This window comes from Xiphophorus hellerii, chromosome 7 (assembly GCF_003331165.1).
Source record: "Xiphophorus hellerii strain 12219 chromosome 7, Xiphophorus_hellerii-4.1, whole genome shotgun sequence".
In the NCBI taxonomy this organism is placed as follows: Eukaryota; Metazoa; Chordata; class Actinopteri; order Cyprinodontiformes; family Poeciliidae; genus Xiphophorus; species Xiphophorus hellerii.
Genome location: NC_045678.1, coordinates 16,127,588 through 16,155,204, shown reverse-complemented (window position 1 = coordinate 16,155,204; position 27,617 = coordinate 16,127,588). Strand labels below are relative to the sequence as shown.

Below are 27,617 nucleotides of genomic sequence, written 5' to 3'. Positions count from 1 at the left end.
TTAACTTCCTGTAATTGGTGTCATCCCTTAGTGCCTGAGATTCTAAAACTCATGGAGGGTGTTTGTTACACATTTGTAACTGATAATATCATTTTCAGCAGTAGTATCATAATTTAATATTTTCTCCAAATTGTGCAGCTCTAATTGAAGTTGCCGTGTATTTAATGCTCCCTGAAAGTACAATATTTTAATGCGTCAATAAAAGCAGAAAGTTAAAGTATGTAAACTTCTGACCTGTGCTATGTGTGAGGGGGCACTTCCTGTTTGTCTTCACAATCACCGATATCATCCTCTTTGGCTAACTTCACCTAAGATTTAGGGCATATACAGTCCTCGGTTCCTCTGGAATCATATCAGACAACCAAGATTTATCCCCCAATCCTCCAGGTGAAGCTAAGAGGTGATGTCATTTTTCACCTTGGCAGGGTCATTATTCTTGTGGTTAGCGGCACTCTGCTCTGGTTAGGTGGCCGATCAGAGCCTATTGGGAGCGTCTGTGTTCCCAAGTCCCAGAGTGTGCATTTTCCTCCTCCAGCCTGTGTTGCTGCCCCGCCTTGCTTTGACAGCGATGAATGAGATGACCAACTCTCCCCCTCTCATTGCAGGGATACAGATTGATCTCTGGTGCTTTCTAACAGTAGCCCTGAAGGCTGATTTGCACTGGTGACAACAGAAGAGGGAAAACACAAGCAGCGCTTGAGCATGTGGGAGAGGGATTTTCCTCAGGTCCACTGTGGAGGGGGCATTTATCATAGTGATAAGGTTAGGTTTTTTGCCTTTAGTAAGCATTTGGAGTTGTAATGGCTGGCGGTGCATCATAGTAAATTGCTCATCTCAACCTCTGGTTTGTTCTACAGTGGTTCACCATTAAACCTTGCTGATTCGGTCTGCCAAAATACATTGTCTACTAGGCAAATCAGTCCTAAAACAATTACAGTGAAAGGCTGCGTAACAGAATCAATACTGTACAGACTTTCTCATTAAATCTACCAGTATATACAGCATGGCTGGGAAGTAGTGATGGGCAAAATAATGGCGAGGTGATTCTTAATGAGAATTGAGGGTAATGAATATGGTCTGGTTTTTGACCCTGGCAGCTGTCCAGTATCCGCTTTAAGTGCGTGCTCTCCGTGTCTGTTAGGACTTTGTCCATTAACGACTGTGCTTTCTCTTATTGTTAGAGCCTATAGTGTTGCTTTTTTTCTGTCTGTGTTGCCATGGCTAACGCATGGAAATTGACATAATGTAATGCCTTTACATTTGTAAGTCTCTGTTTGGAAAACGCCTCTTTTATTTGACTGAAATAGTAACTGAAAGTAAAAGAGCAAGTGATTTTCTGATCACAATTTTCAGTGCCTTGCAGTTTATGTTGTCCACACCCCTTGAAATTTTCCAGTGGTTAGTGGTTATTTTGCAACCACAAACTTACGAGTTTTTATGTGATTTGGAGGACCAACACAAGTGGTAAATTATTGCGATTATTTATTTATTTATTTCTTTTCTTTCCAGGCACGATGGAACTGATTCCCCACCTGATGCTGAGGATGTAATAGTTGTGCTAAACAGCTTCCACAGTAAGATCATCAAAGTCAGGGTGAGAAAGGTTCTTAGACATGTGCTATATTTAGCTTCTCTACTCCTCTTCTTTCTGTAATGTTCCTGTCGCTCACAAATCGTGAGTGTTGGAAAACTTGTAGCCAGTGCTTGATAAAAACCTGTGGAAGCCCAATAGTTATGTGTTTACTTGCAGGTGCAAAAAAAAGCAGAGATGATTAATGAAGACCTTTTGAGTGAAACTAGTGAAAACAAAGGCATATGGGACTCCATAGTAAGGTATGTTCAAAGTCATCTTTAATATGAGAAGCTCTAGTTAGTTTTAAACTTTCTGTCCAGCTTTCAGGCAGGAAAAAAAAACTGAGTTCTTTGATAGTTTTGCTCATGTAGCTTTGGTTTGTCAATTATACAACATGGTTTCAGGAGCTCTTACCCTTCCCCTGGATCAAGACTGCAATACTATGCTGTAAGATCTAGTCTTGCAAAAAATATGTGCTTCTGTAGGTATGTGTGTTTATTTGCGTGATTTCCCAGCATTTCCTAACCAGACTTAGCTATGCGTGTAAACTGACTTAAAAAAGCCTTAAACAGAGAAGCAGTCAAGAGTGTCATTGTAACTCTAAAAGAGAGATCCATCTTTCAGGTAGAGGATTTTGGCCTTTATGGAAGAGTAATAAGGCAAAAGTGATTATTGAAATAAAGCTATAATGAGTCCTTTAATTGAGGCCACAAGAAACTGAATTAATGCAACTCATCACAATGTTTAGTAGAGTGGCACATAAAAATGAAAGCAACACATAAACTTGACATGTTAATGAATTTAACAAAGGTTTATGTGTTAAAGGGGTTCCAGCAAGACTGCCTACCTTTTCTCAAAAGTGCTCCAAACACTTCACACAGCAAGCATTAAATAAGGAGACGGGATAACACGGTTAGGATTGGAGATCTGCTGTACTCCATTTTCAAATGATGGATTGAACGGTGGTCAGTGAGCTTGGGAGGTTATTTTATATCTTCACTTTGCTTTAAACTCCATATTTTAATCTCAAACATGTCTGCTGTGTTCCTTGATCTGTGTGAAGCTGTTTGTTGACTAATATACGGTAATGAACCTTCATTAAAAAAAAAATTAATCTGTATTTATACTGAGATTAATTTACATGAAGGCAAATTCTAAAGCAACACTGGATTTTACTGAGTAAAACAGGCTGAATACAAATGCACATCACACTTGTCAGATTTTTTATTAGTAAAAAATTGGAAACCATGTATCCTCTTCATTCAGCTTCAGTTTTATGTAGCTACTACTTTTTGTATTATCTTAAAATGGCTAATGTTATGTCTTTACTATTAATCCACATTTTTCTGACTCTTGTCTTTCTTTACCTTAACTCAATGTCTCCACCACTCTCCTTGTGTTTCACTATCCCAGCCCTTCATAAACATAGTGTAAAAGGAATCTGTCCAACTGATCAGCCATAAACTTAACCCTTGAAATATAGTATTTGACCAAATATTGCACCAAACAGTCCTTTGCATTTCCAGTATTGCACTCATTGACATTGTGACGACAACTTTGATTTAACATATTGTGCAGCTATGGTCTGTTTAAAGTCAGATAAAGTGCATTGAAGTTTTTAACTTGGCAAAATATAAATAATTTCTGGGGTATGAATAGTTTTGGAAGGCACTTGAAGTATTATTTAACTATTAATTTAATCTATGCTGAGTATAAGCAAACACTTTTAATTGTTTTTGTAGCACATTTCTTATAGTTTTAGAAAATTGTAGGGGGTATCAGTACTTTGTAATTTCAGAGTAAATATTTGAACAAATATTGCAGATAGATTTTGTTGCTTGTTTGTAGTGTTGGAGAAAGGGATGTTGTGCCCAGCTGGTGTTGACCACAGTTGTGGATTTAGCCAGAGCTCTGTGGTCCAGATTATCTCGGGTGATTCAGCCAAACAGGCTCTCACCTGACCCTCTAAATCTGCTTATCTGTGGGACCCCATGGTTGGGCTGAAGTCCCTTCATAATGGCTGGCTTATTCATCTTAGGCCATTGACATCGTGAGTCCCCACTGATGTGTGGTGGCTTAGCCAACTGTTCAGCTGAAGAGAGACCAAGTGTGTCTCTGTAGAGAAGCAAACTTTGAAGAATAATGGTAGTAAAATTCTCATTACATTAGCAAATGTATAAAAGTTGTTCATTATTCTAAACTATTGCAGAGTTTATGTTCAAATAACTTGCATAACGTTGGTGTCAGGAAACTGGTTTTAGAGGACACTGTTCTCCCACCCCTCCCTACATTTTCCCTGGTGTCTTCTTGGAGCCTCGGGGCTGAAGCCGTGGTTGTGATTGAGTGTGGGAGAGACACCCCTTCCCTCATCAGCAGTCTGTTACAGACAAGGACACTCGGCCTGACTGCAGACACATCTAGCCTCCAGCACAAGTCCTGATTTCTGTCCGCTAAATGTGCCTTGAATCATGAGCCGTTGCTCTTTAAGGACACGTTAATGTGTTCACTAGTTTGAAAGTGTCCTCTAGATTTTACTTCAGACTGCTGTTATCGTACACAACACGTTTTAGTCTATTTTCCAACCTAAAAGTGATCTATAGACTCACCGTGTGGCTATCATCGGCTACAAGATGGTCAAAGTTTTTTTCTTCCCATTTCCTGTTGAAATGCTTGGTTGTTCTGTGCAAGTCAGTTTAAGATAATGCTCCCAGGCATCCCTTTTAATCTTTTTTTAATGCATTTAACTATTGAGTTCACATCGATATTACTCTGTAAAATTGTTCTGTTCCGGTCTATCTTCACATTTGAAAAACTGCAAGCAGCACATTTTTGCCTGATAAACGACTTTAACAATCCACTATAAAATTTGCTGATACATCAGCTATGCAATTAATTGTGCTGGACTCGCGCACACTTCCGTCAGTTCTTTAAAGAAATCCGTGCAATTTAGACCCTTTTCCTTTTTTAATCGCTTCATTATCTGTCCTGCATCAGATTATCAGTCTAATTCAACCAAAATGATTCAATAAAATTGTCCCAAAGGCACTGCATCACATTTAATTGAAATAATTTCTTTGAGCAGTCGGGACTTTTTAAATGTGTTTAAAAAGTCAATGACTTGTCAGATCTCCCGGTAAAACTTTGTTTTTACAGCAGTCCTGATATAATCAATTCCAAGTGTATTGAAAAGAAAATGTCACTTTACACTTGAATTTATAATCGGCTTAGGTGAAATATACAGACACAGAAAAATAAGATCTCATTGAGTGTATTGACAGTTCTTGAAACAAAGTACATCCTTGCTGCTTCTTTAGGATTTAAGAGGGTAAGTAGCAACCATGCACTGCTAATTAAAGTACTCAACTAATCACCTGCCAGTGCAACCACCTCAAAAACAGCGGGGTTTTCACCCAGTTGATGGATTGGTGTATGCTAACACAATGCCAAAGGAAGACATTACAAATGGTTTTAAACAACTAATTATTCTAAAAAAAAGGTCCGTCTGAACCTCTAGTAAGCATCTTATATTTTAAAATACCGGTACAAATAAAAAAAGAACTATATTGGTATGACATATTTTAATGACTTTCAAAAGAAACTGTCCACTCTTAAAAGTACATATTTGCACAACTTAGGTTTGCAATGCCACAAGACTTTTAAAACAATATCCTTTAGGGAGATGAGAAATGACTACAGATATCTAACCGTAATGTAAATCACCATGTCACCACAACCTTATAAGAAATAAGGTTAAGTCCTTGACCACCTTGCAGCCATTAAGTAGACCATACACTGTTTCGCACACCAAAGCATCCTAGAGTCAAACAAGAGTCCATTTATAAATACTTGGTCAAAATGAAGACATCATCACCACAGCAGCCAATCTACAACAGAATAACAGAAATCCTGCAATAGTCCAGTTATAGTATTGACCTTACCTTCGTTGAAATGTTGTGGTAGGGCCTTAAGAGAATTGTGCATGAAGAAATGTCTGCAAACCTCATTTAACTGAAGGAATGTTGTAAAGAAGAGTAGACCAAAATTTTTCCAGAAATTTACTAGGCAGATCAAATTAATTATAGCAACATTCATCCATAGAGCAATACAAAGGGTTTTACAGGAAAATAACAAAACAAACATTAGGGAAATTGTATGAAAGACATTAATTAAATTGTAGAAAAAAATGAGCATCATTTGGAAATAAGATATACATTTCTAACAAACAGATAGAACATGATCAAACTTAACTGATTAATTAATCTTTGGTCTGTATGGAAAACATTGTTTTATTTACTGAATTTAAAGGACTAAACAGTTTCTGAATATCTCAAGTTTTCACATAGTTTAGTTCAGAGTTGAGGAGCCGGTGCAAAAATTAAAAACCTGGTCTGATATATTTAATTTTCTTAGTATTGGTCAGGACTCTGGAAGCAGGATTTCGGAAGACCGGCAGCTAAATTATTATTTTTTCATGTATGCCAATAACAATAATACAACTTACTGAATATAAAGTTAGGTACCACTTTTTCCAGTCCTAATTTGACAGGTAACTCTAAAGGCTGGTAGTTGAGTGATCTAGTAATTGACTTTGTAGATGTTCCAATTTAGACCCGTAGGTGTATGCACTGTGACTTTCAACTTATGTGATCAAGTGAAGTGCTTATTTATAACCTTGCATTTTTGGTACCAAAATCATCTATTTATGTTTTTATTTCAATAAATTTGCATGTCATCAGTATAGATGTAATAAGAGATGTAACGCTCTATAATCTGAAATAGTGACTCTAGGAGGGAGCCTTGAGGAATCCCTCATCTGATTAATAGATGATTTATATTTGCCAAATGACAAAATGTAGTCCCAGTTTACCAAGCAAGATGTAAATACTTCAACCTATTTCTGATCAAGGAGGTTCTGTAAGATGTTCAATTGTGTTCTGGACTTTTCCATACATGATTTTCCTTAAAATATATAAATACGCCAAGACTTTAAACAAATGAAAATAAATTAAAAGTAGATTGCTCTAAATTTACTCACAACTCTGTATGTCACAAAGGATCAGTCTCTCCTCAGCAAAAAGTAGTCTTGAATTTGTACACTATGGTAAAGAGAGAACTGCATGTATAAGGCTCGAGAGGCACTGATGGCCCTAATCTAATTAACTAGAATGGAAGATAATGCATTTTTCCTGGTGTGGCAGAGACAAGTAGAAGCTCCTATAACACAAAGAGGTGTTTAACAAATTTGGCTCTATGTAAACCCCCATACCAATAATTTTTTGTTGACTCATTGCATGCATGTTTTTCTTTTTCCATTTTATAAGAAGATATAAACATAGGAATATATGTGTGTTTTCAGAAACTGTTTCAACAACTAATTTCAGCGTGCTAGATGAGTATCAGCGGGAGTTGAAATGTCTCAAATCATGTCGGATTTGTTGACTTCCACACCACTTCCACCCTCATTATTTTTATTTTATTTCAAGAAAACACATCAGCTGCTCAGTGCTGCATGATTTGTTTTAAAATTGTTTCTTCTGCCTTTTATAACAATAATTTCCGCTGGCTTTATGAAAGCATGGTTGCTACAGCAGAAGTTTTGATTTGTTGCCTCCATACGAAAAGTCATCATGAATCATATCGCCGCCGACTCACGTATTCTGGTTTCATCTGCAGCATCACAGGTGGTGGCTCAAAGAAGGATGAAGGAGAGAAGAAAAAGGAAGATATTCTTAACGTATTTTCTGTGGCCTCCGGTCATCTGTACGAGCGATTTCTGAGGTCAGTTTCTTCCCTTTCAAGCTCTGCACTGTGAATTACATTTTGTCTGATCCTGAAAGTTAATCTTGTCATATCCCACCTCTCTTTCAGAATAATGATGTTGTCTGTTCTTCGGCATACAAACACACCTGTCAAGTTCTGGTTCCTTAAAAACTACCTCTCACCTTCTTTCAAGGTATTAGGTTTTTGCTATATCATTGTTTTATTTGGAGAAATGTCCAGAAAATAAGTGTTTTTCATAATTTTAAAGAGTGGAAAAAATATTTTCAAAAAGAGTGTGGAAAAGTGCTAGCATTTTCAAACTTTATTACTTATTTCATTATCTGAAGAACAACATAAAGAACAACCATTTTAGATTTTTTTTTAAATGGCATTTTATCTTTGATTTACTACAGCACATATGCATGTCTACAAAGAAATCAGAGTTCGGAATTAGCCAATTATTAGTTGATTGGCTCTGAATGGTGATCCGCATTCAGATATTTAGCTGATTTTGAAAACATGTAAATAATAAAACCTGACAACATAATGGTTATGTACTGATGAAAACATGGAGAAATTACACCGTGGAAAATGGCATGTAGAAAAAAGCTTGGGTTTTCAATCATTTTATTGACTACATGGAAAACAAATTCAAAATTTCTAAAAAGTATATTGAAGAATAAAAAAACTATTTGTTTTAGGTTCTTTTTAAATTGGATTTTTTTTTTTAAATCTTTGATATACCACAGCACATCTACAATATTCAGAAACATATTAAGAATGAACTAATAAAATATATCAGTTTATTCCTCAATCAACTCTGTACTCTGAAAATTGGCTTTTTTTTCCTTTATTCATTAAATTCACATAAATTAAGAACTCCTGCTATTTTAATCTATAAATGCATAAACCAGCAGCACAGACTTTGAATGTATGAGCAATATAATTTTTTTAGCTCTTTATTGTCTTTATTACATATTCAGACATATATCTTATGTGTCTCACATAAAGTATAGCATGACAAATACATGCAGCAACATAAATAACATTTCTCACACCCACAGCTTACAGACATATAACATATATGACACACTTCCCTCCCTCCCCTTATTCATCCCCTTGTACACATCACTGGACATAACACATCACATGAAACATGGGGAAATAGTTACAAGTTAAAACAAATAAATATCCCTTTACCAATATAATGCCAACTTCAGGATTGTGCTTTTTAATGGTTTTTGGAGCACATAAATGAAAAAAACCCAACTAGGATTTTTTTTTTCATTCAGACCCTGTAACAAAAATGATCAAACTGAAAAACAATGGAATTCCAAACAAGAAAATGTGTAGAAAGTCTGATATGTTCTAAATAGAAAATACACTGTGTGGAGAAATCTTTTAACCTCTCCTATATCCTTTTGGTCTTTGGTAGGAGACCATTTCTCACATGGCCAAGTCGTATGGCTTTCAGTATGAGTTAGTGCAGTACAAGTGGCCCCGCTGGCTCCACCAGCAGACGGAGAAACAGCGCATTATCTGGGGATACAAGATCCTCTTCCTGGATGTTCTGTTCCCTTTAGCTGTGGACAAGATAATTTTTGTAGACGCCGACCAGGTATGGACCTTTGTAAGAGTTTCACAGCACTGTGTGATTTAAAGCCTGACTCGTTTTGTATGAGTCTCACTGCTGGTGTGAAGATTTGATGAGATTTTGAAACTCTCTCAAGTGTCATCAGTCTTTTCTGTACTTACCAGAGTTTTTGCTTTCTTTCTTTCTCTCTCTCTCTCTTCAACACACACACACACACAGATCGTTCGGGCTGATTTAAAAGAGTTGAGGGACTTGGACTTACAGGGAGCTCCCTATGGCTACACACCGTTTTGTGACAGTCGCAGAGAAATGGAGGGGTATCGCTTTTGGAAGAGCGGGTACTGGGCCTCACATCTTGGACAGAGGAAATATCACATCAGGTAAATGTTAAATGTTAAATGGACTTCAGCAAATCTCCTGGACATCTGATGTTTTAGATGCTTGATTGTAGTTTGAATATATAGTCATTTGGTCTAATCCACACTGTAAAACTGTGCACACAGGGTCAGATATTTACACACACTTTTTTCATATTAGGTTTGCAAAGGCTCATTACCACCTTTCCCCCCCCCCGTTTTGCTGTGGATGTGTGTTAAAGAACATTGTCCGGTGGGAACACCGTTTCAACTCAAGTGACTGATGATTTGAGGTGGACTTAGAAGTTCTCGTTTTTCACTACATTTTGTTCGCTTCTCCGATACTCCTGACAGCAAATTACCCCAGCAGCACAATTCTGCCACCATGATGCCTTACCTTAATGGCTCTTGGTATAGTCAGTCCTTTTTTTGAGAAGGACTTTGACTTGGAACTAGCGACTTGTCCTGGGTGTACCCTGCCTCTTGGACAAAGACTGCTGGAGATTGGCACCACCCCCCTGAACGAAGAAGCGTTGATGGACGGACTGACTTAGTCTTGTCAATCTAAGCATCTGAGCAAATGCAAATTTTAGTTGCTTCACTGTTGTGTTCACGGAGCAGGGTCTTCTTTATCAATTAGCCATCCCTCTGTCTTATAGATTAGCATAGCTTGTTTTATTGTGCATAGTGATGCTGTTGCTGCAACAGTTTCCACTTCATGTTAAGCTGATTCCTGGACTACTCCTGATCATCCCTGTCCTATAGGAACACATAGGACAGGGATCTCAAGCACACATCAAAACTGGTTTTGTAATAGATAAAAGAGGGGGAAAAAAAGTTGTTTCTGGAAGGTTTTGACTTCAGCAATGCTAAATATTTGTAGATTTTACTAGAATTATCTCAAGAGCTTGTGGTCAAGGTGCAAAATTCAATTATCTGTGAGGACATACTGTATGTGTATGCTTAATTCTTTATGTATGACTTTGCTGATGTGTGAATGGGAGAAAATATACAATAAATTAAATATTTTTAAATTAAATATTGAGGAAAGAAATGTATGATTAATATTTGAACTCATCAATCATAATCTTTATTAGATACTCTTGACAGAGTGTGTGGTTTTGCCATTGTCACATTGAAGGGAAATCAGCTGGCAGACAGTGGATGAACTGAGACAAATTAAGTCTCCGCTTCACCACCACAAGGCAGCAGAAAAAAAACAATCATTTCTCTGCATCTTTCAGACGCAAAATATCTTAATCCTGAGCTGCATGTGTCCTGCACATAATTGCAGACGAGAGAAAGTACAAAACACTCAGATTTTTTTTTTGTATATGTTGGCTGGTGTGACAAAACCAAGAACTCCAATCAGAGATAATCGGTACCATGATAGCGGTTATCAGCCTGCAGTGTTTATGCTGTTTGCTCTCCACAGCCTCTGTACCCATAAAAAACAGGAGTCTGGTGTCTCCTTTGAGACAAACTTCACACATTTGCAGCTACCTCTCTCAGCTAGATGTTGCCAAAATGAAGATCTGTGCAAAATACAAATTACATTTTCAGAGAAAGCAGGACATTATTAAGACAGGAGACAACAGTTAGTGGCTGCACATTTGTGCTTTTAAAATATTAATTTAATCCTTTAAAATATGTATTTACACTATTTAGGCAATCGAATTGCAAATATTTCTTTTAGGCAGTTATCTTTGATTATTCATATAAGGCTAGTCTATCTCCTGATACTTGTTTAAAGAAACTAGAGTTACCGATGTTAAAGGGAAATAAAAGGAAAAAAAAATTGTAAATTTTCTGCATCGTCGATTTAATGCCAACTGTTTCTAGAGGCAGGGCTTCATTTTGTTTATGGCATCATAACTGTACAACTTCATTTGTTGTTGTAGTGATGAACAGAGCAATAAGTTGGATTATTGCATATTTCTCAAGCTGAGAATCTGCCTAGCTAAATTAGAATAGTGGTAGATGCTGGGACTGGTATCGGCAACATGTCTTGAAATATGTTAAGTGTGTGGCCATTAGGAGGTTCTGGAGGTTTTACGAACGGCTGGTCTGTATCAGGGTGAACTCCCCGGTGGTCGGAATATATTTTTGCCCCATAAGGCATAGCAGTGCTGCCGCCTTCGCAGCCACAGGTACGCAGTGAAACGTTAGACTGGGTCAGTTTGATATCTTGCATACTAAGGGGAAGTACGAGCGGCCCCTTGTTATTTGAAAGGAATAAAGAGAAGCAGGTTAAATTAGCCAGCATGCCTAAAAAAAGGAGAGAGAGATGAGTGGGACTGATAAACTTGGCCGAATTGGAAAATATTTTCTGAGGCCAAGTCAGTGACAAAGAAGAACCGAGCTGCAGGACGTCAGCAGGCTAGCAAACACTGCCTACAAGGTTCTATCGTCCCACCCCCAGATGCCATATCTGCATTAATAATTCATCTGTTTGATCAATTAAAATTAATTCATATTGGTTGGCCTGAAAATGCACACATTTCTTGATTGCAAAAGAAAACATTTAAAAAGAAAGTCTGAGTTCAAAGTAAAAAAAATGATATCTGAATATACAAAGTATACATCTAGTTGTCGTCTTCTGTTTGTTTTATTTCATTAAAATGTGTGTTGTTGTTTTTTTTTACCAGTTCAAGAAAAATACAATCAGTAATTTGCTTTGTGTGTTTAGTGATTTTGAGTTGGTTTTTATATTGTATTTGTGTTCTAACACGGAGTTGTTTGCAAAAGTGCTATAAAGTTTATCTTTTCCCGTCAACTCTGGTTAGTTTCCCTAAACCCTGCTGAAGTAAAGCATTCCCTCAGCATGATGCTGCCACCAAGATGTTACACTGTGGGGATTGTGTGCTCAAAGTGATGCGCAGTGTTAGTTTTCTATGAAACGGTGTCCTAAACAAAGTTGAGACATAGTCATGTCACCATGTGAAACACATAGGTTGTTACACTAAATTTAAGATTATATTATTACATCAAACCAATAGAACACACATTTTTTGTGGAGAGATGCCAGCCTCAATTGAGCATTTATTTTAATTCATTGAATATAACAGTAAAATGCAGAGACGTGTGACCCTGGCTTATCTTTTTCCTTTGCCGTTTCTCCCAGCGCGCTCTATGTGGTGGATTTAAAGAAATTCCGTAAAATTGCAGCTGGAGACAGACTGAGGGGTCAGTATCAAGCTTTAAGCCAGGACCCAAACAGTCTGTCAAACCTGGACCAGGTACACAAACTCATCCATGAAATTCAATAAATAATAAGTAACTGGTTATTTATATGAATTTTTTATTTATAAAAGATTTAATCATTTATTTGCTTTGTCATTTTTTAGGACCTTCCTAATAACATGATTCATCAGGTGGCCATTAAGTCACTTCCTCAGGAGTGGCTGTGGTGCGAGACATGGTGTGATGATGCCTCTAAAGTTACAGCTAAGACTATCGACCTGGTGAGTCCTGGAGCCTTAACATTTAAAGTGTATTAATCCCTGTGGTCTTTAACTTTTTGTTGATAAACATATAATTTTGATATCTATTTCTGACCTTTACCTAAGGCAGCTTGACCATATAAAACATAAAAAGCCTGATCATTTTGGTCAATATTGAAATAATTAGTTAAAAGGATTATTCACGAAGTTGTTCTTCCTTAAAAGTCTCTGATAATTCATTCAAATGTAACCCTAATAAAATAAGATATTCATCGTCCTAAATCTGATTTAATCCGAGAGCGCTGAGAGGATGAGACATGAAGAAACTCCACTTATTTTACTGTTATAGACAAAAAAAAAGCATAGTAAGAAAGTATTTTACATGCATTTATTCACTACTGAAGCAATAAAATTGAAAGCAACAAAAACATGAGAAATGCTTTGGGTTCCCAAATGTCTGAGTTCACACAAAATCCAGTAAACATACAGACTTTAATGGTTCATACCTGCATAAAAAGATGCAATTCATTTATAACCTTAACCAATGCATTGTGATGCAATTTGACTTTTTACATCTCTTGTAAATTATCTGTGTACTAATTTAAAAAATACACATATTTATATAGATGTTCATTCATTCAATAAACAGGTAAATTCTTAAAGTTAACTCTGGATTTTCTATTTCTTTAATCAGATTTAGTCTGTTTCTTTGATTTTTTTCTACAAAGTCCTTTTTACCTTTTATGTTGCAGTGCATTGCATCTGCTGAGGCACTATAATGTTTGAGTGTATTCCCATCCACTAATGTCCACAAGGCACTTGGCATTTAGCAGGCAACCAGGCAATCCTGCAGTGTCCTAAACTAATTTGGAGAATTACTGGATGTGCTCCAGCAGACTGAAATAGGAAGCATTGTCTCACTGCGGTGTAGGTCACCACTTGGTAACTCAGACACAAGACCGGGCATAATGTCCTTTTAACCAAATTGGAAATCAAATTAGGTGCAAATGCCTGTTTCAGACTGCCCTGGGATTGGGGAGCCGACTTGTACGGACAAAGTGCCACTGGTGATGTGTGAGCGATGTGTTGGTCTGTTTTTCTGGTGCAGTGTAATAATCCTAAAACCAAAGAGCCCAAGCTGATGGCTGCAGCAAGGATCGTGCCTGAGTGGGTAGATTATGACAAGGAGATAAAAGAAACGCTGAGACGAGTCCAGGAACAGACTCCAACCCCCTCACTACATAAGAAAGGTAAAGGAGGAGGGATCCACCATGCTTTCCTGTTGTATTAATCAAACTACAGCCTTTGTCTGTTATTCCTCAGCACGACTTAACCTTTTCCACATCTAGATTTTTTTTTTCTCCCGTATTAAGTGCTCATTTTCGGCATTTCTTTCCTGCAGCAGAGAACCGGCGGGATGAACTTTAGCGTCTGCCAGAAGCATGGTGAAGAGGAAGCAGGCAGCACCTTTTTGCACACAGGCCACCTGTGAAGCTTGAAGACAGACAGTTCCAGCTAAACATAGCTGTGGAGTGTTACCTCCCCAGACGGATGAAGAGGATGTGATATTTTCAGAGATGTCATTTCTGCTTCTGAAGTCGGTAAAAATCTCACAAACTCAGCACAGGATCTAATTGTGAAAGGGCAGCCAGAAACCCGCGGCTTGAAGCTCTACAGCCAGACAGCAATTATTGGAGAGTCTTGGAAACAGCATGTTCAAAGCACCACATCATGTTTGTTTTAAGGGAAGCATTCGGCATATGTTGCACTGTACAAGTAGAGAAGGCACATTTCTAAATGTATTTCAGTATTTAAAACATAACACACCTGTCTTGTTATTGTTCTCTATCTGAACCAAGGGGTTGCCTTCGTCTGTAGTGCCAAACCAAAGTCTACTGTTATTAGGTTTCACAAACTGCATTATAGACAGTCCACCTTTTGTAAAACTCCACCCACCTATAACTGATCACAGCAGCTCCAACAACAAGCTGCATGTTCCAGTAGTTCTTAAATTTTTATCTGCATGCCTGTTTTCTCAACTAGCAGATCACTCACTATTTTCTAATAACACAACCATAAAAATCCCACCAGTTACCTGCTTTAAACTGGTTGTTCTTAAGATTTCACAGCTAATTTTTTGTCACACTTTATAAATGCAACTACGTCAGTTGTAGTAGGTTATCTTTACAGGGGAGAGAATTTAAACTTGGAAACTCGAGATGCATGGATGGACATCCTTTATGTAAGTACAAGCATAAAGTGCTCCGATTGGGGTGACTTGCTTGGTAAATTCAGATAGCATCATGTAGACAGCAGAGAAGGTAATACAGTCTTAAAATATGAAGATTTTTTAACTGTTTCCTTCAAGACTTAGACAATACTTTGATCCAGTTCCACACTATTCTTATTGAATTTAGTCCTACAACATTTTTATAAGGAAACCATGGAAAGCTTGACAAATGGCTTAAATTCGTCTTATTCATGGATTTAAACGTTAAAGAATGTTTAAGGTATTTTTAATATTGTAAATTCCTCAACACCTGAACATGTACAGTAGATGTGGTCATGTACATGTTCAGCACAGATTTGCTGCAATTTTGTATCACAACTATTTTTTTTTTTTTTTACCAAAATTTCTCTCCTTTTAAACATCTGGAATACAACTACATGCACACATTCAGATAACTTTCATCAAAAAACCATCATCACTAGGGAGGAGTTTATTTTACCGGCTTCTTATGTGTACCGTTTCTTTAACTGGTAGTGTACGCCGAGTCCGTGCTCAGAGAGAAGGCAGCCAATGGGGGAAACCTATGTGTTTACAGAGTGGAGTTGGACAAATGGTGGTCTGTCTTTGGTACTCAGCTTCAGTTTTCCCATCAGAACAAAGAATCCTCGAGTCATGTTTTTATAGGTAGCATGTCAAATTTTTACTTATTTCAATGTTAATTATGTGACTTCTTCAGACATCCAGTGATTTTTGTCTCAGGATTAAGAGGACGTATTGCTGCTCAAATCAAGCCAACATGTTGTGTTTCCATTTTAAGAAGTGATGTTTTTAAACAAGTTTATCCAGGCTGCTCTCAGGACACCTTTGTTTTATTGTAAAATGTCAAAAAGCAATGTTTATGAATATTATGTAACGAGAGGGTGGATAGAAAAAATAAACTTTTGCTATAAAATCTAAGTTCTTATCTCACAGGTCATCAGTGGATGGATGGATTCAGGAAATTACAAACATATACATGTTTCTAACTGTATACCAGGTGCATTTTCCTGTTTTTTATAGCAATTCACCAAATCCAGATTCATGTACATAAATAGCTTTTTTTATTTACAGTTCAGCAAAAATCCATTCATATAAAAAATAGTGTTTATGAATAAATTTAATCAGGTGAGTGGAGGTGAATTGCAGAGTGTGTAACACATGGAAACAATCCGAATGTCAGAATGAACTTCATGTTGACAAATAAGCTGCTTCACACAAGGCAGATACAGATATACCCGCCCCACCCCCCAGGCGGCACTCGAGGTTGCATTATTCAACAACAGAGATGAGTTTTTAATTAAAGTCACCATTCGCTCCACATTTTTCTGACACTTAGGAACTGACTTTTTTTTTTCATGCCAGTGATCTCCCTTTCAAATAGGGAGGAAAGGAAAATCCGCTCCACTTGTGCTTTATACCAAGACTTCTCAGTTGTAGCTAAATTTGAAGTTGAAGGGTCCGGAGCCGAACGGGTTGAAACCTTGGAAGCCGTGGAAACCTCCGTGGAACGGGTGATGGTGGCCCTGCTGGCTCTCTGGATCCATGGGGTCTTCGCCATGGTCAAACTTAGTTCTCATTTCTGGAAAGCACACATTTATCTGAGGTTCTAGTGAAACTGAACACATCGTCTTTTTGTTCACTTGTTTAAGCATCCTAACTTGGCTAAAATGCTGAGTTGCGAATACATGTTTTTCTTAAGAGTCAAATCCTACTGCCTCTAACATGGGATTCATTCGGACTGAAAAGTGTAATTTTAGGACGTGAAACCTTTTTCTTCTTTGAATCAGCCAAGCTTGACTGTGTGATAACAATAATCCAACAGGACAAAATAATACCAGTAAGGAGCCATTTTCTGCAAGATGGGCACTAATAGCATCTCAGACTGCAGACGTCATCCTTACCTGGATCGGTGAGAACCTCTTTAGCCTGAGCGATGTCTATAAATTTCTTCTCTGCTTTCTTCTTCTCCTCCGGGTCCTGGAAGTTGTCAGGGTGCCACTGTTGGGCCAGTTTTCTGTAGGCACGGATAATCTCTTTTTTCTGGGCAGTTCTGTGAGCGTGACGAGAGCATTATCAGCACATTTTATAAAAATACGAACAGTCATTATATCTCAGCTGTAGCTAAAAATACTGTTGGTTTCTAAGTTGGTGTTCCAGTTCCTGTATAGAAAACCAAGTATTTTCAAAAGTACAATGATTCAATAGTGGCTCAAGTAGTGTTTGATTGTAGGGATTTTTTTTCTAAACTTTTGTGTATAAAACTAATTGTTCTTGAATGAAAAACATTCCTTCCTGACACATGCTTAATTAGAATTAAAACATCCCAATTCTAATTAATGCTCCCCTAAAATAAATCCAAACTAAATTTCCTAAATCCAGTGATCAGCACGCACCTCTTCACTCCAAGAATCTTGTAGTAATCCCTCCTTTGTGACTGTTTGAGAAGTCGCTGAGCTTTTTCCAGGCCTTCTTTAATCTCATGGTCGTTCTCGCTGTGTTTTGCTGCAGTCTCATAGTCTTTAATGGCTGGAAAGAAAAAGAGAGAAAAATAATGTTTAATACCTCTTTTTCTTTTTGTAAAGCTAGTGCTGAAAACTTCTGTGTTTTAGTGGGACTTTGTCAGACCAACAGAAAATTGAAAAAAGGATTAAATGATGTCCAAACGTTTGCATACATTTATAGTCAATTTCCTCTACTTCAGCACCCCTAAATAAAATCCAGTCAGTGTAACCAATTTGTAAATAGAGTCCACCTGTGTGTAATTCAATCGCACTATAAATACAGCTGAAAGGAAATGGTGGTGGCAGCATCAATCTATCGGAGGTGGGAAGATGAATGGACAAAAAAATCTTTTAGAGGCTTAAAAAAAAACAACAATTGAGACTGGGGTGAAAACATAACTAGAGCTTCTAACGCATCAAAGCATATTGATGCGTTAGAAAAGCCTAGTCAAAGTCCAAACTTAAATTAATTTCATTCCTTGGCAAGACGTTAAAAACATTCTCCATCCACTGAGCTTGAGCCACATGACTTTCCTCCTACATCATAATCATAAAGAAGCTTTGCAAAAAAAATAAACGTACCCCACAACAACGTCTAAACATAAAGTCCTTTCAGAGACAGAATCATTTTTTTAAATTAATTTAGCTAGCTTACTGAAATTAAGAATTTGTGGCAAACTTAAAGAAAATCGAATGCTTCAAGCCTGCGTTTCTCTGTGACTGAACAACAGGAGGCTAAAAGAGTTGCTTTAGGAACAGCAGCGCAGCATGCAGAACACATGAATTCAATTTCAGCCAGCCACATCACTCCAAGAAAAGTTTTTTAAAAAATAACAGCGGAGGCAATCACAGCGATGCATGTTAACAGCCTGTACGCATGGAGAAAGGCTCCTCCAGGATATTACATTATTGTCTGGCTGACACAAAGAGCCGTCGTCTGCGCTGATTTAAATGCATCTACTGACTGAGAAGTGATTAATTAAAATGGCTTTTTACTGTAGATTGCATGCAGAGGTCTAAAAGCAGTCGAAAGTGCCTGAAAGAAAAACAGAACTGATGAATTCAGAGGGGTGCTTTTTGGAAAAACAAAGTTTAAAAAAAATCATACAAAGAAATATTGTTCTGCCTTATTTGAATAAAGTGCACTGGGGATCAAAATAACACAGATACGCTAAGCAAATGTCAGGAAAGTTGACAAGTTATTCAACTTTATAAGAAATGAGAGTGAAGGAAGAAATGGTCTTTAAACTTGTGAAGAAAACAGTAAATCTCCTCTGAGGGATCAGCAGATGGATTTCTACACCTTAAAATGTCAAGCTGCTTTAAATAAATTACGCAAGTTTCCACATTGAGAAAGTGCTGAAAACTACCCAAATATCTGCCATTATTTGCCTTTAGTAGCTCCCACCGCTTCATAAATGTTGGCCTACATGCTCTTGCTTTATCGATGTCACATTAATTTAATAGGTTCCATCTGCAGCTTCTTCACTCCTGATATAAACTCATTCAGCAGGAAGCAGAGACGGCTTCAGGCTGTTTGAGAGCACAGGTTCGGATGCTTTGAGCCGTGTTTACCCTGCAAGGCGAACCCAGGTGAATTAAACGCCCATGTGTTCTGACACATTAAAGCCCCACATGCGGTCCGCCGTCTCTTAACGGCTGATGTGTTCGAGTCACGTTAATGACAGCACAGGTTAATCTCAGTGAGGGTTTTTTCTGCAGATGTGATGGGGATCTCGAAGGTGAATTTTATTACTTCTTGGCTGACTTTACAGAATGATGGGGTTTATTGGAGAGATTTACAAGATGTTTTTTTTTTGTTTTTATTACAAAAAGTCTGAGGGTTTGTTTTGACCTGGAAGGAACTAAAATAAAGGAGCAGGAAGCTTAAATTAATGTCTTTGTTTTGTTGCAGTCATTACTCCATTTATGTGCATACTGACCTTTACAACCAGCACCTATGAGATGTTGGCTCAGTAAAATCTAAAAGTGAAATCCAACATGACTCAACATCCTCAAGTGGGCTTGAAACACATGAATTTCTAATGTGTCTTCTTTCTGTTTTAAAAATTGTTAGCAAAGAATAAAGCGGAGCTCTGAATTGGTAAAGTGTTTTTGAAGCGCGTTAGTTCACAGATGCACTTCATTACATTAAAAAAATCATTTGAAAGTTTTAGTAGTTAAATTAAGAAAGTTAAACATTAATTTTTGTTGATTGATTATAGTAGCTAATAACAAAACGCAGTTCTGTAAAAAAAATTATTTTACATTTAGGGCAGTGGTCTCAAACCACTGACCTCAAGGCACTGCTGACCAGTGGTGTCCAAAGTCAGTCCTCAAGGGTTTTAGTCCTGTTACTACCTATGCAATATTCTTTAGCTGCGTTTTCACTACAAATATGTGGAAAACTTTATCAGTATTCCACTAATATATATATATATATATATATATATATATATAAAACCAATTACGCAATTGTGCCGTTTCCATTAAATAAGCTCCCCCAACTGCTTCCTGTCGTCTTCTTCGTGGTCTGCACCAGTGGCAACATCATGCCACTGGTGCTAAAAAGTGTGATGCTAAAAAAGCGTTTCCATTGTAGTTTTGCAAAACAAGCCAATTTTGATACAACTGAAAAACCACCTCATCCTAGTGCCAAAACGTTTCACAAAAATCTAGAGTTTTTTTCCGGGTTTTTTTCTTTCGAAATTGCCATGTTTCCATGAAGTGAATTTATTTCAAAAGTGTCATATTGCATAATGATATGGCCAGTGGAAAAGCAGATGCTGTTCTGCAGAGGTCTGCTAACGAGCTATCATTTTATCCAGGTGAGTTGAACAAGGAAGAGAATTAAAGCAGGCAGGATCCCGGCCCTTGAGGACAGACTTTGGACACCACTGCTGTTGACAGCTGCCCAGCAGATGGTCACCAGCACACACAAGGAGAGTGAATCCATGCCAAGGAAGCAGATCCTTTACAGAGTGCTGCATTTGTGTGCACAAATAGAAAGTTGAGTGGAAGAAAATAGTACACAAGCAAAGTCCATTTAGGAAGTTGGGGAAGACTTGATGTATCACCTTCAGCAGGAGTCAGAGCTTCAAGAGTAAACTCAATGAGATACACCCAGTATATTGGCTACGACATACATTCATCGTGTTAAGCCACTCCCAAAATAGAGATATCACCAGGAAAGTCTGACCTGGGTTAAAAAAAGTACTTTGCTGTTCCTCAGTTGTCCAGAGTCGTCATTTTAGTTAAAAGTAAATTTTACATTTCACTTGAAAATCGAGGTATCAGAGTCTGGAGGAGGAGTGGCACAGAGACACGTAGTCCTAGGAAAAGCTACAATTCTGTGCAGATCTCTGGATGAGAACCCGATTTTGAAATGCTAAAGTCAGGCTGTCAACTGTTTTTATGCTGAGATGTAGCAGGGACCCCTTGTGGTAAGACTGTGTCATTACAGTTGTTACCATCAGTGGAGCCTTTTGTAGAAGAGTAAAGACATCCAATTAAAAAAAAAAAACATTTTTCAAAAGCTTTATCTTAGTTTTAACGTCATATTAAAGCCATACAAATGAATTCAGAGTCAAATAGTAAGCCGTATAAAGATTGCATGTGCTACTTAAAATATATGCTTTCATGACAAAAAAAAAAAAGTTTCCTTTTGTCAAATCAACAAGGTTACTTAGAGTTAAGGAATCCTATTATTCTGATACAAAAAGATTTTAGAAAGCAAGCTTAATAATTAGCTTATAGTAAATTATTTATACCCCTGATTGTAATAAAAGAATATTCTCTCCAAGCCACTCCATTGTAGCTCTGGCTTTATGTTTGAACCTCTGGCCCAGTCTCAATTATTTTGTAGAATTTTACCAAAAGTATAATGCTGCCACCACCATGTTTCTAATCTTTAACTTAGATTAGAAACTCGGTGGTGTGTTGTGGGACATTTCCCCCCCCCCAACACAGTAATGTTCTCTAATAACTGTTCTAGGGTTTATTTCTGTAGTTATACAGACATAAATTACAGAGTTTATATACTAAACAGGCAACTCCAGGAGTTCAGTTGGCACCACATTTTCTGACTTTCCTTCCGCTTGGGAATTATGCACCATTCTGTGTTGCTCTATCACTTAATGAAATACACTCAAGTTTGTGGTTGTAACAAGACAAAAAGTGAGTATCAAAAGTTTTGCCATACACTGTATATTTTTATGTTAAAAGGTAGAAGATTTAAGTGTTTTAGTTGTTTTCTTTGTTATAATCAGATATCTGAGAAGAGACGTATACACTCGAGAAAAATAAAAAAGTCTCAGACACAGTTGAAATGTAAAAACGTACAGAGAGGTCGAGCCAACAGGCTTACCTTCTTCATACTGTTCGTCTTGAACGTAGGCCTCGGCTCTGTCCTTCAGCACGTTCACGTTCTCAGGATCCGACTGCAGGACTTCGCTACACGCTGAGACCGCCCTGGCCCCCTGCTGAGCCTGCTCAGAACACAAACCCAAACAGAATGGTTCAGTTAGTATTCCTGTAAAAAAAATAAAAAATACAGAGCGAGTTTTGGGGCAGCAGTGAGGGCTCCGACCTGTGAAAGTGCGTGGCAGATTCTCTCCTTGGCCAGAGCAGAGAACTGGGGAACATTGGGCTCAGTCTTCATAACCGCTTCATATTTACTCACTGCCTCCTCAAACCTTCAAGATCAGGAGGACATGTCAGCTAGCAGAACGCTGCATGGCGTGCAGCATCATTCTCCACATGTAGTCTTATGAATATTGTACATTAAGCAAGTCAAATTTGATGTGACAGCCATTCACGTTAAGACAGGATTTGCAGGCATGTGTATGAAACCAGAAAGTGGGAGTGCTTCAGGATTCAAAAAGAGGCTACAGCTGATGTAACCTCTGGTATTCAGAAGGGATATTTCATTCTTACTGAAATACATAAAAGATATTAAAACACATTCAGGCCCCTTGAAGCATTTCACTGTAACCATTTCAAGCCAGCACACATTTCATAAAGCGTCGGTCCGAAACACAAACCTCTGCTCTCGGATGAGCTCCTCTGCAGACTGGATCTGTTTGTTGAGCTTCTTGACCTGTTTGTAATGGCTGAAACACTGCTTGTGATCCGGATCCAGCTTCAGGCACTCGCGCACCTCACTGCAGGTCACAGGAGATGAGCAGACTTTACACTTTCTTTTTTTATTACAGAAATATTTCACTGGTTTCTTGCTACATTTACACTGCACTGAGTGCTTGAAATGACTGATTTTCTGGCTCTAATAACCAAGAGAGAGTGGCACATTCAAGCAGAGTTATAGTGTCTTGCAGAAGTATTTATGCGCCATAAAGTTCGTCATATTCTGTCACATTAAAGCCACAAACTTCAAATCATTTTTTAGGAATGTAAATGGCTTTTAAACTCTTATAAATAAAAATCTGCCTTCTTTACTCAGATACCCTTAAATTGCCTTCTGAAGTAACCTACTTTGTAGGTAAAGTCAATCAGTTTGCAACTGAAATTCATGGTTGTGATATTAACACAGTTCAATCAATATGAAGGCTTTTGCAAAGAACTGCAGGTTCACTAAAGAATATCAGCAAATACTTCTAAAAATCATTTCAGAAAGAGTGTATATGTGGCAAAACAAAACTCACAAAGGCCCTCCTTACTTGAGTGACATCTCGTGGTCTCCGAGGTTATAGTAGATGGTGCTGAGCTTGTAGAAAGCCTGGGTGTTGTCGTTCTTCAGCTTGGACAGAGCTTTGAGGTCGCTGATGGCCTTCCCCATCTCTCCCATCTGAATGAAGCACTCTGCTCTCATCTCACGAGAGGTCACATCCCAAACGCAGGTCTGGGGAACGGGCAGATGCAAACATTTGGAGGCGACTTCACAAACACGGTGAACACTCTGCAGTAATAACAGAGGCGATGCTTCTCACTTCAATTATCGCCTCAAGCTGGGCAGCAGCTGTCATGTAGTCTTTGCTGCCGTAGCTGCGGTGCGCCTCGGCCACAAGCCGCTGGAGTTCATCGGACTTCGCCAGCTGGCTCGTAGCTTCCTTCTCTTCTTTGTTCGAAGGGTTGGAGTTGAGCTGGAACATTTTAAGGAGAGGCACTGCATCTGTTACTTCTGTTTAAATTACAGCCAGAATGAAAATTCTGAATCTGAATTTGAAATGTTGCAGGCACAACAGGGCCCAAAGAAACCCTCCAAAAATCCTAATGAAAGCTGATTTCCAAAGTCACCTACAATTTCCCTGCCATCGGCTGCCTCCTCTCCAAACATTGCTCTTTAAACCCATTAGCTGTAAAGATTCTCATATTTACCAGAGCAATATCTGCTAATGACTGAGATGCTGCATAGGAAGACCCAACCACCCTTTCAAGGGATTCCTGCAAACTCAGCTTTGAGTGGAACATAAATGTGATGCATTAGGTTGGACTATAGCTGCAGACTGCTGAAACAGCAGGACAGTGTCCACCTCTGGCCAGGTTACTTGACGTTATTACAGTAAAAGGTTTCACCACCTTAAATAGACTCTCCAGAGGGACCGCAGCTCATCTGTCAGTAAGGAGGAAACGTTGAACCAAATTCAAACAAGGAGTTTCTGTTTTGACACTGAACCATTGTTTTTTTGTGATTCTTTAAGTAAAATCACTAATCTTGAAAAAGATAGACTCATAGACTTCACTTTTAAATAAAAGTGAAGACTATGAGTCTATCTGACTATGAGTCTGATGTTGTTACTTCAGATTGCTGAAGTAACAACATCAGCACCAGAAGCATTGTGTCAAGCAAACATTTTGTTTTAATGAATATGGTCCTTCCTCATAATTACGTTTATAATCTTACTACAAATGATGTTTGGATGAACCTGAAAGCCTTTCAACACTCAAATGGGATTTGAGTAGTTTGTATCTCAAAACATGGCACAGAAGGACAGCATCGTATCCAAGGTGATGAGAAAAAAAATGACTGAAGGACAACGCATAATAAACAGTCCAAAAGCTATTCAAATTTTTTATTTTTATTTTTTCCCCAATTTGCTTTTCCGGGCAACCTTCTACTGAGACACTCATAAAAAACCAAAGCTTAACTAAACTCTTCGTTCTGCTGAACCTGATTGTAGAACCAATAATGTTGATCCAATCAAGCAAACATTACAAGGTAACTCTGCTCAGTATATTGATCAACAAATGTTCTCTTTTGCAAAGGAAATGCAATCTTTTTTTCTTTTCTTTTTTAACCATACTTGCATGCCTCCATAGCTGGAATGAGGGAGATCAGGTTAACAGATCAACACTGACCCCTCCTGGATAAGTCTTGCTTTTGTTTAGTTTAAACATATAACTATACTTACCACCTTCTTGAAGTCACTTTCTGCTTCGTCCAGCTTTCCTTGCTTCAGAAGGAGGTTTCCTCTCTGAAGGCGTGCCTTTAAAGAGAAATGGAGATGTTAGTTTTTGAACTACTGCAAAAAAATATATATATATATATATATTACTAAACCTGCTGACAGTGCAATATGACAAAGCATAAGAGTAATAAATTATTTCAGGTTTCTGAGATAAAAACTCACAGATGTGAAGTCTGGTTTGAGTTCAATGACTCTGCTTAGGTCTGGCAGTGCAGACTTTGATTTTCCCATTGCAAGAAACACTGTAGCCCTCCTGTAGTACGCAATATAATTCTTGGGGTCTCCATCTGGGAAAATGGCAGGAAATGCAACCACACACCTTTAAGAAAATGCGTTCTATTGAGCAAAAGTAACATGCTTTTTTATTTCCATTACTCACCCACGGCAGCATGAAAATGTGAGAGGGCATCAGCCAGCTGTCCAGCAGCAAGCAGTTTCTTTCCCATTTCCATGTGATTGTCGACACTTCCATCCTTCCCGCATTTCACTCCTGGAAACACACAAAGAGATAACAACAATGCATGCACACACAAACACAGTCAGACCCACAAGTTTTAAGAAACACAAAAACATTGCTTTTCACAAAGTTTGCTGCTTGAGTGCAAGGATTATTTGCTTTACGTTTATTTTTTACTTCCTGAAATATCCCAGTCTGGTTTGGTAAAGTTTTGGATTTACTGAGAATTGTGGTTGTTCAATTACGAAATTAGTCCTCAAAAATGCATTTCACCTATTAATTGTAGACACATACATCTGTCTCTAGGGGAACCCATAATAGATTATATCTGCCTCTTCCATCCCTTTAAACATAACAGCTGCTTACAGCTGTTACAGCGGAGCCTGCTGCAGGCAGAGTTAGACCAGGTGTGAGTTTGCAGGTATAAAATGATGAAGCAGACTTATGCAATCTGTCACTTTGCTCTTTAACTACCATGCAGGAAATGTAGCAAAAATAACAATGTCATAGCAGAGTAAATGATTAGCTAATGTGAATTATAGTTAGCAACTTTATTTTGATCAATTTGTCAAACTTGTTTAGCAAAATCGATTAAGACTAAATTGCTAATTGTAAGATTTACATTTATGTTAATGACAAAAGTTATTTATTTTATTGCATTTTAAATTAATAGAATGTCTCCTGGTCACTCTTTACAAAAATGCAAATTACTGCTATAAAAAAAATTGGAACAATAAAGTTTTTATTTAAAAAACAAAATTTCTAACGCTCTCAAACTTTATAACCGACCAGCCGTGAAGCTTTTTGTCATTTTTTTTTTTTCCACGGTAAAAGGCAGCTCACTTGTTTAGTAGTCAATATTGTTAGATTTGATTATTTTTCAGAGTCAAACACAGAGAGAAACTTGCAAACAAACGCGAGCTAAACCACTATAATTAGCTAGCTTAAGGTGAGCCAAAACAGCTAGCCACCTAGCAAACTGACAACGCCAGAACTCCAGTCACAGGTCAGTTTGACCCATGGATAACGGTTTCAGTAAATGTCACTGTTACAAAAACAGTAACCATGGATATTTAAATAAAGCTAACTAGCAACTCTTACCCTCGTATCGCATGTCAATCAAAACAAGAACATATGGGATGTAAGTCAGTATCTTGTGGGCTACATGCTCGATGGAAACCATGGTTGAATTTGGTCTTCTCTCGGTATATCCCAAGCTGTCAGGAGATGATTTACCAGATGTTTGGCTTAGCTCTCTGTAGTCCCATGTGTTGCTTTCCACTGTTGTGCATAGCTCCCCTGTTCTCCACAGCAGTCACGGCACAGCAGTACACTCCGCTGTCCGGTCGTGGGGACCACTGATTGGCTGGGTGGCGTTTTAAGCCCCGCCCATAACGCTTGGCTCAACGGAAAGCAGCCACGGCAGCACAAAACGGACTGTGCGTGCTTGGGAGTGTTCCCCTGCGATTTAGATAGTTTAGCAAAAATTGACTAACAATTTTAATATACCCATCTCATTACTGGTCTTAAAGTATTATTGTCTGAACAAAGTACTCTGCGGACATGAAATGTGAAAAAAACCCAACCTTTCAAACTCTGACATGTCAGGCATGGAAACAACTATCAGTGGGAATTGGGATAAGACAAGACTGCAGTGGAAAAAACAACAACACAACACACAGCTTATATTTGTGGCTGCTATGTTATAATTGCCCATGCAGAACGTGTAAAAACGAAATGTATTAATATGAGTTAATATTTTTAAGTATTAACAATCTCTCACTGAGAACTGAGCTACTCTAACTGGGAGATTTTGTTTTTTTTTAGGTTTTTAACAATCTGCCCATCTGTGGGTGAGACTTGTCACAGTTCCAGCTGTTTTAAATCTTCTAAGCTCTTGCAGTAAATATCAGCAAGTTTAATTGCATTGTAGCCATTTGTCATTGTATGAACATCAACGTACACGTCTTCCTTGAATGCCATGTTCTCTGAATTTCTAATTTTGAAAAGTAGCTAAGAGATTTGGCCTTTGTCTCAGGTCTTAGTTCTATTCCAGGAAAACAGAGAGGCTTCTATTTAAAAGTTGTCAAACACTCAATTGACAGAAAAGCAAAGTACAAAGTAAAAATAGTAATCCTGCAATGTTTTATCAAAAGACAAATATTTCTAAGTGTTGGAGTTTTTTCCCACTGATTAAATGTATCTTACTGTAGTGATATTTTGATTTATTTTGACTTTTT

General features: G+C 37.9%; 2 protein-coding genes across 3 annotated transcripts in view; one reads left to right on the top strand and one right to left on the bottom strand.

The window, feature by feature from the left end:
* The window catches only part of uggt2 (UDP-glucose glycoprotein glucosyltransferase 2), a 45,534-nt gene extending 29,621 nt beyond the window's left edge, over positions 1-15,913 (top strand). Inside the window, exons 31-40 of one of the 2 annotated variants that reach the window (XM_032567422.1) lie at positions 1,510-1,594; positions 1,751-1,833; positions 7,247-7,351; positions 7,442-7,526; positions 8,769-8,951; positions 9,147-9,307; positions 12,408-12,522; positions 12,631-12,747; positions 13,835-13,976; positions 14,129-15,913. In XM_032567422.1, coding sequence (XP_032423313.1) covers positions 1,510-1,594; positions 1,751-1,833; positions 7,247-7,351; positions 7,442-7,526; positions 8,769-8,951; positions 9,147-9,307; positions 12,408-12,522; positions 12,631-12,747; positions 13,835-13,976; positions 14,129-14,154 — 1,102 coding nt within the window. In that variant the 3' untranslated portion in view covers positions 14,155-15,913. Of the gene's footprint in view, positions 1-1,509; positions 1,595-1,750; positions 1,834-1,977; positions 2,125-7,246; positions 7,352-7,441; positions 7,527-8,768; positions 8,952-9,146; positions 9,308-12,407; positions 12,523-12,630; positions 12,748-13,834; positions 13,977-14,128 lie in introns of those variants that run through there. The other variant, XM_032567423.1, reaches the window with a different exon arrangement.
* A 120-nt stretch (positions 15,914-16,033) lies between these two features.
* Positions 16,034-26,715, bottom strand: dnajc3a (DnaJ (Hsp40) homolog, subfamily C, member 3a). Its single transcript, XM_032567424.1, has 12 exons — positions 26,479-26,715; positions 25,300-25,410; positions 25,083-25,207; positions 24,864-24,938; positions 23,442-23,594; positions 23,172-23,353; positions 22,539-22,658; positions 22,085-22,190; positions 21,863-21,983; positions 17,389-17,521; positions 16,897-17,045; positions 16,034-16,574 (listed from the first exon to the last, which is right to left on the bottom strand). Exons 1-12 carry the CDS (start codon positions 26,558-26,560, stop codon positions 16,423-16,425), a joined length of 1,509 nt encoding a protein of 502 aa, XP_032423315.1. The 5' UTR covers positions 26,561-26,715; the 3' UTR covers positions 16,034-16,422.
* Between the last annotated feature and the right edge of the window lie 902 nt (positions 26,716-27,617).